We start from the raw sequence: 13662 nt of genomic DNA on the forward strand, positions 1-13662 counted from the left end.
GAAGTGAAATCTTCTTTACCCTACAGTTGTGGCAGTGTGGAACAAGATGTCCAGCCATGTTGTTGAAGCTGAAACTCTTGATCGTTTCAAGAAACTGGATGAAGTCCTTTGATCAATTGGATACTAACTAAAAGGGCTGAAAAGACAAAATAGCCTCCTCTCATTTGTAACTGTCCTTCTGTTCAAAGTAATAGCTCACAGACACATACAGAAAGAAAGGGCCACCACAAATACACTGGAATAGTTCCTGTATATTTTTATTAACAATGTATCCCTTTGATAAGATTGTATGCTTCATGAGGTTTGTAATGCCCAAAGACATATACTGTACACACTATACAAAGGAACAACATGTTGGGCGAAACCTCTTTAAATTATACACAGCTTCATGAAATATTTTTCTTAAGGAAAAAATATAAATAATTCTGCTTTTGTTTTCCTTTCTTCTCTTCTATTATACAGGTATACAATATAAATCAGGTTTTGACATCCTTTCAGTGACCTACAAATACTAGAAATCCAAATAAGTAGCAGCTTATTACTAGAACAAAGATAAAAAAGGGATTTGGCTATTGTGCCTTAATTTGCTTGAAAATATTAAACAGTTAAATAATTAACATCCCAACCCCACCCAAAAGCTACATTATGGATTGCAATTTTTTTACCATTCAATAAAACCTTTGCTTTAATAGTAAAAATCCAATTTTTATCCCCACCAATGGTTTTAAATTGATATTATTCTTTTGTGGGCACATTTCAGGTTACTTAAGTAAAAAATAGTGTAGTAAGAATGTGAATTAGGCTGGTCGTGCAATTTGTGCATGCAAATTACAAAATGGTATGACTATAAAACAAACTGTATAACGTGCAGAGACAACTTGGGAAAATATCTTGTTAAAGAAATCAATGCACAGGTTTTCCAGTTCTAGTGGAGGAGGACAACCTACAACAGTTAACCATGACATTGTCTTGCACATCGTTTTTCAGTTTTTGGGATTTCAGCGGCTTGTCAAATTTCTGGTAACCTCTGGTTCAAAGAAGCTCTTGGCTCTGATGAGATTTTGTATTTCTCCACCATCAGGCATTACTTTCTCTTCATTAACATTATAATGAAACATTATAAAATACATGTTCATATACATTTAGCTCTGCAGAGCTAGCACGGCTTACATTAAACTTTCCGTTATGCAGCTTGGAAAACACTGGACAGATTCATTTTGCACTCTTTCAACCTTCTTTGCTCTGCCATTGTGCTCTACATCAGAAAATGGTGGTGATGATGCTTTCCACTTTTATGTCGTACAGAAACTGACCTTTTCTCACACTCAACACTTAATGTGATGCATTGAGCTAACCTATTAACAGTCTGAAAGGTGTCTTTAGGAATGCTAAGCCACACTGTCTTTGCAATGTCACTCTATTAGCATATTAGATGAAAGATTGATGCCACGTGTTGCATTTCCTATTATTGGCAGCACCTGAGGATGCTGAGACAGTGGCTGACTCTCTTTGCTTTGGCACAGCTGGTTTGCTGTTGGTGATTCGTGCCATCTTTACCAAGTTCACCTGATCTGTAACTATCGAAAAGTAAGATAAAATGACAGGCTTGGCTTTCAGAGACACCACGTAATCTTATACCTCACAAGAGTCCAGACTACACTCTTACGGCAACAGCAGAAAGCAAACCTAAACGTACCATGACAGATGGCAGGTTTTGCTCCAGACCTGTTCAAGGATTGAATCATTCTGCTTTGCTTCCTTGCTGGGCACTCTGCAATCCCCAACTGCTAGTGTGAACCATATACTGACGAACAGAGAAGGAAAATTAAATTTTGGTGCCTTTTTCCCAGGGCAAGCATTCCTTTAGAGTAACCTTCCGAATGTTTCACCGTGCATGATTTGTACTGTGGATTGCGATTTGTACTGTGGACATCGCGACAGGTAGCCCACAAGGTTAGGGTTTTGTGCAGACAAATGTGTAGATGCTAAAAAGAACAAGAAGTACCGGTAAATTAATTAGATACTAAATAAATTAAATGTCTAATCCATCATTCTTTGTTGTTTTGGATTAAACTTTAAAAAAGACAAAATAATTAAAGCTGCCTTAATAATGAAAATAATGTGGTCCAGCCAAGAAAATTCATGTGGAAAACCCCAGTTCTGTAAAAGCTAAATTCCTGTGTGGGTACAGGTAAGGGGTACATTGCATAGCCATTAATTTACAGTTTCAAACTCTGAATCCCCAGGGGGAAGTTTTCTGCTTTTAAGAAAGCCATTCCAACAGAGAAGAGTCCCAACTCTTCCGCAATTCTTATAACAATAACCGTTTTCGTCTCGTTAACTGTCGGAGTTTATGTCAAGGTGATGCAGAGTTCTAAATAATGCTTGCATGAAAAAGCTACTTCTGTTCCTAACATGAGTACCACCTGCTTATCCACACAGACTTCTAAATATAAATCATTTCAGCTTGCGTGTGAATACAAAAAAACAATGCTCAATTGAAATTCTTATCACAACAATTTCTTCATGACTTTGTAAAGGGCATGGCTGGAAACATCTGCTTTAAATCTAAACTTTCTTGTTTTTGGACTAATGGTCCATGTCCAGAGAACACTTAATACAATATGGCACTTAAATACATCAAATGTTTCAGCTCATCTTATTTGAAGACCTATGAGTTCCTCTATTTTAACACATTTTGTGTTTTAGAGCAAAACTGCATTCTTTAAAAACAATTTCAGTAACTCAAAACCCAACTGCGAAAGGCTACAAATGCTCAAAAATGCTGTCAGAATTTGGTACATTTCCTTTTCTTTTTGCTACAGCCCTTTACGCATCCAGAAAACAACACCAAATGTTCCGAGATGGAAAATTACAATAGGTTCTCAGAAAAAAATGAAACAATTCAGCATGAAGCAATTATTTTCTGGCCATCTAAGAAACATTTTCAACAACATGAAACAATGCCATGCTTCAGACAAAGGGAAGTTTATGGAAATTGGCATTAATTGATGCATGAGTGTCTGAAGGATTTTAAAAGGATCCAAAAAACCCTTTTGGGTAAAATCTGAAGATTTTATCCAAAGGTAATGTGATAGCAAGTTTGGAAGTGACAAATAGACAAAAATGTGTTTTTTCTTCCTTGGCACCGATACAGCTTCTTTAGTTTCCCAGATCATGGCTATTTCAAACGTCTTAGGACAGAGGCTACAAAAAACATAACCCCAAGTAGTGTTTCTAAATCAAGGAAATAAACCGTAGGACGAAAAAAAAGAAACATGCCTTGGTCATTTCATACTAACAACAGAGTGCACTCTTAAATAAAATCAAAACATCATAGCGTATCTTTTCCAAACCCCTAGCAATTTCAGTTACTTCTGTAAGAATTCACCAGATGTGTTCAGTGCTCAGTTCACAAGTGATGATCAGTATCAACATTTGGTAATATCACTGTGTCGATGATCAACAGTCCCACAGATGCCTGTTGGGAATAACTGTTTTGTTCACACAGAGTAGACCGGCTGTCTCTCCTCTTCTCCCCCTTTGTTGGCAGTGTCCTTATCTCCCCACTCTTGTCCCCATGTTGTGGAGATTCCCAAGGTTTCGGGTGGGGGTTGGGATGGGAGAGGTGGGCAGGGGCAGCTGTTCCAAGTGGATGCCAGGAGGAGCAGGGATCAGGGATCAGGATTCGGGTTGTAGATCCGCAGAGACTTGCTTTGGTGGTGTGGCTAGGATGGCCTCAGCTTCCTCGTACATCTGTGAAAAGATATCGGTACCAAAGGGAAAGAAAACTAACACATACTGAGGTTGTTTGAGCTTCTAATTCTTTTGGGCCAAACCTATTGGGAACAATCCAAACTATTTTGGAATACACTCCCCAACTTAAATCTGCAGAAGCAGACTTTCTGAGACTCTTCAAAAAAGGCTCTGAGGTTCTGGCATCATGCTACTATTGCTATAGATGGTATGTTACTAGATATGATCTGATACAATATGATTAGAATAGCGTCCTTGTGTTTGTCAGTTCTCATATGCATAGGGTCTCCCCATTTATAATGAAATGTTATCTAGCTCATCCTAGTGATGTACAACTTGACAAACCTGGGACGATTAAAGACAAGCACATCTTCTCCCTACAAATAATAAATCATACTAAATCAAACTTCAAATACCACACCACAGAGGAGCACTGAATAAATTTTATCTTTGCTATCAAATCACTCTTTTACTGTAAAATGTCACACACAGACATTTCCATTTTGAAAAAAAGCCCCTCCTTAATATCATATTACTTGAAACTCTGATTCAACAAACAGTAAAAACTCTATTCTCCGTGAGGTGGAATGGCAGAACTAGCAAGCTGCTCATCTAACTTTCTGCACTTTAATCTTCTTGGAGCATTGTAACCTACCAGCCCCGAAATGAAGACCAGTGATTGGGGAATGACTGTCACATTTACACACATATCACATTACATTGTGTATACATCACTTTAAAACTAGACTTTTTTATGCGTTTTGTTTAACTATGGTCTTTCAGACAAAACATTTGTGCAAAACATGACCAGTTATGAGGCACTACATATTAAAATCAATCCATTCTGAATGATGAACATATCTCGACATGGTTATAAATATGTGATTTAAGAGAAGAACATCAGAAAAAGCATTAGGACATTATTCACAGTCACGGGGGACTGTACAGTGTCAACAAGATACAGGCCAGTGTCACTAGTGTCATGTGTAATGTCTAAAGTCGTAGCACATGTGAGGGAGGCACTCCTGTACTATTAGCGTGAGTGAAAGAGTTGTTCTCACCAGCCTGTGGCAGTGAAACGAGGAAAAGCTAGGTGTAAAGATTACAGCGGTCTGGGTACAGGCTTACCGGGGTGAACTGGACATCCTGAAAGAGCTCCTGTATGAAGCGCCGGGAAGGCAGACGAAACATGCAGTGAGCCAGCAGGTGCGACACCTCTGAGTACAGGCAGATGTCATCAAAAGCATAGGGAAACTTCTCCTTGATTCTGAAGAAAAATAAAACTTGTGGTCAGGATTTCTGCCTTGAAGCTCCGGGCCTGGACTCACCTCCTTGGGTGGTGATTTTATATGTTCTCCCCATGTTCGTGTGGATTTCCTCTGGTTGCTCACGGTCAAACAGATATTGGCAACAGAACACACACGAGCCCTGACAAAGAATCTCGTTTTAATACAGCTTCTAGATGCACGGCGACAAAAGAGTGTTAAACCTCTGAAAAACTTTTGATAACTGAACAACAAAACATTCGATCTGAAAGTTTGCAATATTTGAATATAAAAATTTCTCAAAATGTAAACTGTATGTCACATTGACACAAAATACACATCGTATTACAAAAATCTCCCCCCAAAATCTTACAAAAACTCCAGCAGGAGTGGAGAGATGAAAACATCTGGGTAAACGAGGGTCACCAACTATAATGAAAGCAAAGATTTATACACAGGTGTGGCTCATGTGTTAAATAAACAGCAACTAAAGTTGGGATCATGTATTAAAAAAGGTGGCCGGGCTTGGTTGCCTACAATTACGGCTTGCATGGATGAAAAAATGACTCAGAAAAAAAAAGTTTTCCAGCAGTTTCAGTAGCCAAGACAACTCCATTTGCTAACATTTCAAGAACAGCAGTGTCTCATACTCCAGGACCATATAAGGGCAAGTACGGTAACTAAGGCACAAACATCCCGTTTCATCAAACCCATTGATAACTCCACAGAGAAGGGCACAACTGTACAACAACACATCACATTGGGCATTTGCAAGTCCAGTGCTACAATTATCTGACATAAACAGTTACATCAGTGCAACTAAACACAGTAAACCAATGCTTCCATTTTTTTTTGTCCACTACATGTAGTTTAACAACATTTAAGAACAGATAAGAACAGAAAGTACACAAACACTGCACTTTTTTTTCCTTTTCTGTTTTCAATGAACCTTTATTTCTAAACAATATTTATTATACTTCATAAACTACCAAATATCCCTGCTCAGATACAAGTGACAAATACTCATCTCTACAAATGGATTGTAGAGCGAGTTGAAGGAAAAATGCCTTGCTCCTATACCTCCTCCTGCTGGTTTTAAAGGGTACTGCATTGCAGTTAAGCAGAGGTTATGCCTAAAGGGCAATTGTGAGCTTGTGAAAACATTTGCTTTCCTCAGTTACCAGGAGTGAGTTTTCCCTCACTACTGACATTCTAAGGGTTAAGGTTTCCTCTGTATTTTTTTGCTGTCTAGGGAGAGAAGCGCCCAGCGCTTCATTTTTTGCTTTCTGGAAGGTGCGAGTGCAAATATACTTCAGTGTACTTTATCTGGTATCACCACTGCATTTCAAGTCCTTTAGATTATATGACTAGGGTCAGGACTCTTGATGTACTCTGATCACTCTTGAGACCTTAAGTGCATTGAGACCCACTCAGATGAGTCATGAATAATTTTTCAGACAAATTCTGCTTACGTGAGCAGGCCGGTTTCGTGTCCTTTTGTTCCCACTGAGCTGCTGAGGTTAATGACCAGGCGCAGAACCTCTTTGCGTAGGAGAACTCGACAAGCAGGTGTGTCCTCTGATATGGCCTTCCCACCTAGGAAACACAAGGCCAAAGTTTCTGTTGGCAAATGAAACACGAGGTAAAAGCCAAAGTGTCATTAAAGTAGCACCTCCTGCGGTTTAGGAACTCAACCGAAACAAAAGTGTCATTCAGCGATTGGTTAGCTCAATTAGGGGTTCAAAACTGGAGAAACAGAGCAGTCCGGAAGGCCCTCTGTCTCAGACTGGCAGAGACTGTTGAAAAGAGCAAGACTTCCATACTTACCCAGGACCAGCTCCGTGCTCCGAGTGCTACTGGCTGAGCCCTGAGAGACTGCGTCGCTGCATCCCGACACTCCCGAGAACTTGGACTGTGGCGTCACCTCCAGGTGATTGTGGATCGTCTGCCCACACCAGTCTGAATACGGAATGTCATTGAATTCTGGACGGGGAAGGTACATGGACACAAAGACATTACAAGGGCAAACTGGATCACCAATTGCAGTTTAATGCAACATATATTTCCAGTGATGGTCACTGTTATTTCAGGCACTTAAAAACAAACATAATGATATACCAGGAAAGATAAGAGAAAAAGTTGAAGAGACGTTCATATGAAAGACTGGACCTCATCTGACAGCTCCCAAAATACAAGGTGACACTTTATTACTTTTTTCTTTACGTCAAATAATACAGTCACACTAAAATGCAGTTGGAAAAAGAAGCTGTTCAACATCTCTGGCACTGGTGCACAATCTCACGGCTTGCTATATTAAAAGGTGATCTGCTGTTTACTTTCAACAAAAAGAGTTTCCTACTAAAACTTGAACAATATAAATGTATGAAGTAAGCACTCCAAATAAAACTATTTACCAAATTTACATTCCCCCACCCAACACTGGCTACTTGAGATCAGATATGTTAAATGAAAACATCTATAGTGACAGACTATGGTTAAAGCAAAATAAACAGCATTAAAACATCTGTTACTGTTATATTATTATTTCAATGTGATCCAATTTGCTCTTTCACAGGGACGCGGCAGCCTGTAACCTCTACTGAAACTAGTTCCCTAACTCTGGTTCCCATCTTGATCAAGGCTGCCAGTTCATGTCTTCACTCCAACGACAGATGATGATGACAGTAAGTGACTGGCAGGTGAAGAGGCTTGACAGCAAAGAACGCCTTTGCTTGCTCCTAATGATTTCTTTGTGCTGCCCAAGTACGTACGAGCCAAGTGAAGTGAAACAGCAAATCAACCCCTGCTTTAACACCAGCAACTTATTGTGAACAACAAATGATTGTCTCTGCACCCGGCTTGCTTGAGAGCTGCACTATTATCCCGCAATACCAAGCCGGGTTTGATGGGAGGATTCTCCCGCCATCATGCCGGCCCACCTGCAGTCAGGCTTACCTGTGCGGTTTAAAGTGGAGTTGATCTGGTTGTGTGCCTGACAGCCCAGGACCTGGACACCCACGCAGTAAAGGCAGTTGTTGTCCGTGTGCTCCTGCAGCCCTGTGTCCTCAGAGTTGCTCAGGAGCTGCGCCTGGTCAGAGCGGCTTGTGTTCATCAGCTCTGTAATACTGATCTGCTGCCTAAGCGCCTGCAGGGGATTTCGACCGGACTCCCCAGGCCCTGAAACAACCACACAGCTCCTTAGTATCAACCACGCACAGCCAGGGGCTTGCAACACTAGTGTTCACCTCCGGAGTTTGCCGTAAAGCAAGCGACATACAGGACAGCAAGCTGGCAAGCTGGCTTAACATTCATCATTCACTGATCTTATACAATACAAAATATTTGTTTACTGTATAAATTACTCACAGAAAACTCAACATGCATTAAACAAGCTCAAAACCTAAAGCATGCATTAACAGTTTCTTTGGAAGCAAGCATGTCTGATGTTTGAGTATTTGTGATACAGGAGGAAGAGCCACGAACCTCAAAACTCACTTTTTCTTCACATACTGACCAGACCCCATTATTGGTACCAATTCCCAGCGTGAAAAACCTTTTTTCAGTATATATTGGCCACTGAAACCCAATTGCTGAACAATTCACACAGCATTTCAATCCTGCTGCCCCACATATAACTAAAGGAGACTGAGGAGACATTTGTTGGAATCGTCTTATAATTCATGATGCTCACAGGGCTCCTTAGAAAGAAAGTAAGGCCTGTTTGAAAAAGAGAAGCAGCTGTTGTGTACTTTACCATCGGATTCACTGAAGACGAACTTTGCCAAGTGTTCATCAGCAGGTGGAGGACTGGTCTTCTGTTGGAAGTACGGAGTTTCTTTAATCTGCAAGTAAGAGACAGCTGTTAAACTCTGCTACACAAAAAGCTCCTAGGAAACTGCAAATGCACAAACCTTTTCTTGCTGAGGGGATTAGAAAGAAGAGGTAATGAAAGTGGATTAAACTACATTTAACATACTATGCCCATTCAACAGCACAGCCCAAAATATGTAAGTCCAGAATTCAAAATCAAGTGAAGTAACAGTATATGAGTCACTATCCCTTCCGCTCACAGCCTGCATGTTAATCAACATGGAGTCTTGGGGTTATTTTTCAAATTAAAACGACTACAGTTGTTACCCCAGCCTTAAGAGATGCGCATGCAGTGGACTCACTGAATCTGCTCTGATGGGACTCGCAAGGTTCACAGTACCTGGAACATTTCGTTGATGTCCATGGGAAGGGCCAGGCCGATGTAGTCATCCGAACAGCCGTAGGTGGCACTAGACACCATGGAGCGCACTGAGGAGGAGCGCTGCAGAGTGTTCTGGTTGATGGGGCTCAACAGGTCTTCCTTATCCAGAGAGGCAAAGCTGAGGGCCTTCAGGAACCTGCACACAAGGACAACCCACACGTCAGAGTGCAGTCGAGGAGTGCTTTCTACGCCACAGCTGCTGCGGAACAAAAGCGCTGCAAACATAAGAAGAAGGTGGCAACATTCTGGGGCTTGTCTTCTGCTTTAAATAAAACAGCCAACTACAGAGACTTCATTGCCTATCCTTGCATTCACCTCTGTTCACAAGAAAACACAGTTGCTTCACTTTGCTTTTTAAATAACATAACCATAGAATGCAGAACAGCGAGATGTTGTACTATTAACACACAATTTTGATTTTTGCATGTATTGTTATGGTAAATTGCCATACCAATTTTTAACTTAAAAAATAGTTTTTGACTACCATTCAAATCTGCCAGCATTTGACATCAGTACTGAAAATGTGAGGTGAGTACAAGAATATAAACTAAGATCCCTTTGCAAAGACTTACTATAACAAACCTCAGTGCCCAGTCAGAATGAAAGTTTTGCTTTGTCTTAAGCGTCTGGTGAGCGATAAAAGGCACACGAGAACAGCAGCTTTGCCTCTGGTTAAAAAGATGGATAATGTTAGCCATCCCACCCTACCCTAATTGTTCGTCATCCCAGGTGGTGGCTCATTTGAGCCGACGATTATCCGTTTTTTTTTTTGGCATTTGCGTGTAGGAAATTGGCATTTTGGCATTTCCATCCTTGGAAACCTTCTCCATCTTTCCAGCATTGCTTGCCGAAAGAGTCGAAAAGACAGGTCATAAAAGGCCCCTTACCACAGAGCGCTCCACAAAAATGTACACACTAACGTATTCAATTTCAGATGCTTATCAGTATTAATTCTTGGACTCTCCCCAACTAAAAGAACACAATACTAAAAACCCAGTGAGCCGAATCCCAGGCTTTTCCTCTTGAGAATTGTCTGCTTCGTGTGAGTAGTGTACTAGGACTTGTTACCGACCAAAACCCTGCTTTTAACAAACCAAGAGCTGGAACGGCTCTGCTTGGGCTGTGGTAGATTGACAGTAAACCTTGTCAGGGATCAGCGCTCTATTTTCTATGCAAAACGCAAACACAATTCTTTAGGGTTGGTCCGATGCCTTGAGGGAATTCTGGGATGGGTCTTGCGAAGCAGGAGAGATGCTGCAGGAACGGAAGGCAGGAGGCCATGGGGAGCAGGCGGGAGGGGGAGAATATCCCCAAGGAGCGGTCCTTAAAACAGGTTTCTCTAAGGGTTAGAAAGAAACAGAAAAAAAATCCACGGAGAAGCAACGCACCATGGCAGGAGATTTCTTGATTGTCGGCGCTGGTTCGTGGCTGTGCCTTGAGAAGAACAGCCAAATCTCTTTAGTGAGAACCTGAAGGGACCACCAAAAAACAGTTCTGATTACCCGTTTTTTACTTTCAGGAGGGGCTTCTTCGGCATATGTGCCCCCCCTTCTTGCCGTCTCTGCCACTGGGAGCATGAAAAAGCTGTCAGGCTTGCGGTTCTGCAGTAGGGGGAGTTGATCTTAATGAAGAGGTTCTACTGTATTGGTGTCAAGGAGCATTCTTTCTGGCCCTATTTAGCCACCCTCTCTGAAATAAAAAGCTCCATTAAAATGCAAGAGGAAAATAGTGAAGAATTTTGTCACACAGGTCCAAACTCCATGGAACACCAGGAAAGCTGCATAGCTGGGAAGGGCACAAGTATACTGTCTTCTAAACCAACACGAGGTGCTTAAATATGTTTACTTATCCAGACAAGGTAATTCAGTGTTCTGATAAACCAGGGCATTTGACATCAAAGCACGTGAAGCTGGTTTACGAGCCAACATGCCAAACCCAGCTGCAGAGCCTTGCAAGGCAACATCCACCAAATAACACAGAAGCTCCTGAGCTTTTTGAGATGCAAACTCACTTTATGGAAAAGTACCAACTGTTTTACTTTTTGCAGAGGTTTGGAAAGAAAAAATCAAAACTCCAATGAGACACGCTCTCAAGAGAATTTCTCATACAAAGTCTCCCCTGAAAATGTATTCATTGTGAGAGCAGTGCAAAGAATGGCTTGGAGAATTGGTCCCAACACCTAAGATTGCTTTAAAAATAGATACAAAAATGTTGGCTCTCGTTAAATCCAGCTCTCCACTTAAACTCCCTTTTGCCTTTTTACGCCACCTCGCCCCAGCTCACAGCTCACCGTGTGGCCGTCCCTTCTCAGGTGACAATGACACGGCATAACCAGAGATCTTGCTCTAGGGCAGGAGCCCTGTGGAGCAGCGCAGTTAAGCAGCACTGCTCATCGCGAGAAGGCAGCAACCTACCGTCGGGGGGTGAGTCTGGAGTCCAGGCTACGGGTCTTCATGGTGATGGTGTCAGTGAAGAGCACGTCCTTGGCCGGAGACGCCAGCGCCTCGGAGTGGGAAAGAGAGGGGTGGATCCTCTGCTGCTGGAGCCGCTTGAGGGTGGCGTAGCCAAAGGCATCCCTGGGGCTGGTGTACATGAAATTGTAGTCAGCAAGGCTCTTGATGGTGGTGACCGAGGTCGCCTTGAGTGACTGGGCCCGGCGCGGGAGGGTGTGCGAGGAGCCGGGGGGCACCAGGGAGACGGAGTTGGACTTGGAGAGGGGCAGGTGGTTGGCTTGCGGCGTGAGGGAGTGGAGAGTTTTGACAGTCTTGGTGCTCACCACCGTGTTGAGGCTCACACAGTCAGTGTCAATGGTGCCGCTCTCCACCCCGCTCACTGTCTCCCGGGAGGGGCTGGAGCTCATGGAGCTGATGCCGCTAGTGGTGGTGTCCGTGTTGAAGCTCTGGCTGCGGCTCTTGAACTGCGCTCCGGCCGTGCCGTCCCCCACCAACCTTTCCCGGCTGGCGTGTTCCCGGTGGTTCTCGCCGCCCCCTCCTAGTACCCGGGGCAGCTTCAGCTCCGGCTCCCCAATGCTGGGCGTGCTGCCCTGGTCCTCCGAGGCCTTGCTTCCCACAAAGGACGTCTCCAGGCTCACCGTGGGGCTTTTAGAGAACCGGTTCCCGTTGAACACGGGTGTGAACACGTCGCCCTGCGAGTAGCTGGAGGGCTCGGTGACAGTGCGGTTGCGCCTTAGGCCCGGCTTGGGCTCTGTGGGTGTCTTCCCTCCCTTGGGGTCGCTGCTGCTGCGCAGCTTCTTGCTGGGCAGGGTGAGAGAGTTGATGAAGCGGTTCCTGACGAAGCGGCTGGAGGCCAGGATGGTCAAGCGGCTGCGGTCCTTCAGCGTTTTGGGGCGCATGAAGAGAGGCTGGTCCTCGTCCTCGCCGGTCCCGTCACAGCGGTCATCATCCAGAATGTACATACCTGAAATGACAAGCACCACCTTCAAAAATACTAATAATCATTGCTGCCAGTGCGGGTATCGGTCAAAATGAACCAACTGAAGATAGAAGGAACACAAGGTCAAAACCTTAAACATTGTAAGAAATCAGAGAAGTTATTTTTTTTTACTGTCTGTCATGAATTAATGCCATGTTTCTACAACTGAATGCAAAAAAAGACATGATGTCATGTAAAAACAGATGACAACGTCAAAATAACACTATAGATGGGCTTTGCGCAATAAACACAATGTTTGGTTCCGCAAAACGCAGTCTGTTTTAAAGCACAGAAGAGGAATAAAACTTTACAGAGAAACAGTTTTATGAGTAAATACTGTTCCAAGCTTTACTTGAAAATGCCGCCATTCTTATGTTCCCTGTAGATGGGCAAAAGAAAATTGATCAACGTGAAGATAAACAGCTACTCTGTAACCTACTTTAAAATCTTTTCACAAAACTACTGAAATAATGAAGCGAACGCAATAAACCTAAATAAAACAAGAGGGTAGTGATAAGCTCTTTAACAGTGCTATGCTGGAACATAAGCTGGGACTTATAACCCTGACCCTGGAGACCGATAGTTGATCTCTGAATGGCTTTACGAGACTCATTATTTGCCAGTAAGACTTTCCAGTTGTCTAACAATAAGGCATGGCCATCAGGAGGCGGTGAAGGATGCTCACTGGGCTGTGTGGACTCGCTCTCGCTGTTGTGCCGAGAGCTGGTGGACTCTGAGTTGAGGCTGAGCGTGCTGGGCACAGAGGGCAGCTCGCTGCAGAGCGTCTCCACGTCGTCGGGAACCACTGGCCACAGCTGCCTGCGGCTGTGCCGCACCGCGTCCCACCTGTGCTGCTTCAGGATGTCACAGCCCTGCTTGGTCTTGGCCATCAGGCCTAGGACGTACAGGCAGGTTCTAGGAGAAGAGGGCACAAAACAGCCAATCAAGATCACCATC

The 13662-nt window shown here is 43.2% G+C and overlaps 1 protein-coding gene across 3 annotated transcripts in view; it reads right to left on the reverse strand.

The window, feature by feature from the left end:
- Nucleotides 1-241: 241 nt before the first annotated feature.
- The window catches only part of rictora (RPTOR independent companion of MTOR, complex 2 a), a 79780-nt gene continuing 66359 nt past the window's right edge, over nucleotides 242-13662 (reverse strand). For 2 of the 3 annotated variants that reach the window (XM_069186938.1, XM_069186940.1), the window contains 10 exons: nucleotides 13391-13620; nucleotides 11688-12690; nucleotides 10662-10742; nucleotides 9232-9409; nucleotides 8776-8863; nucleotides 7977-8198; nucleotides 6849-7004; nucleotides 6494-6617; nucleotides 4885-5023; nucleotides 242-3756 (listed from right to left, as the gene is read on the reverse strand). In XM_069186938.1, the coding sequence (XP_069043039.1) occupies nucleotides 3682-3756; nucleotides 4885-5023; nucleotides 6494-6617; nucleotides 6849-7004; nucleotides 7977-8198; nucleotides 8776-8863; nucleotides 9232-9409; nucleotides 10662-10742; nucleotides 11688-12690; nucleotides 13391-13620 (2296 nt within the window). In that variant the 3' untranslated portion in view covers nucleotides 242-3681. The remainder of the gene's footprint in view (nucleotides 3757-4884; nucleotides 5024-6493; nucleotides 6618-6848; nucleotides 7005-7976; nucleotides 8199-8775; nucleotides 8864-9231; nucleotides 9410-10661; nucleotides 10743-11687; nucleotides 12691-13390; nucleotides 13621-13662) is intronic. The other variant, XM_069186939.1, reaches the window with a different exon arrangement.

Source organism: Lepisosteus oculatus, chromosome 3 (assembly GCF_040954835.1).
Source record: "Lepisosteus oculatus isolate fLepOcu1 chromosome 3, fLepOcu1.hap2, whole genome shotgun sequence".
NCBI classification, from domain to species: Eukaryota; Metazoa; Chordata; class Actinopteri; order Semionotiformes; family Lepisosteidae; genus Lepisosteus; species Lepisosteus oculatus.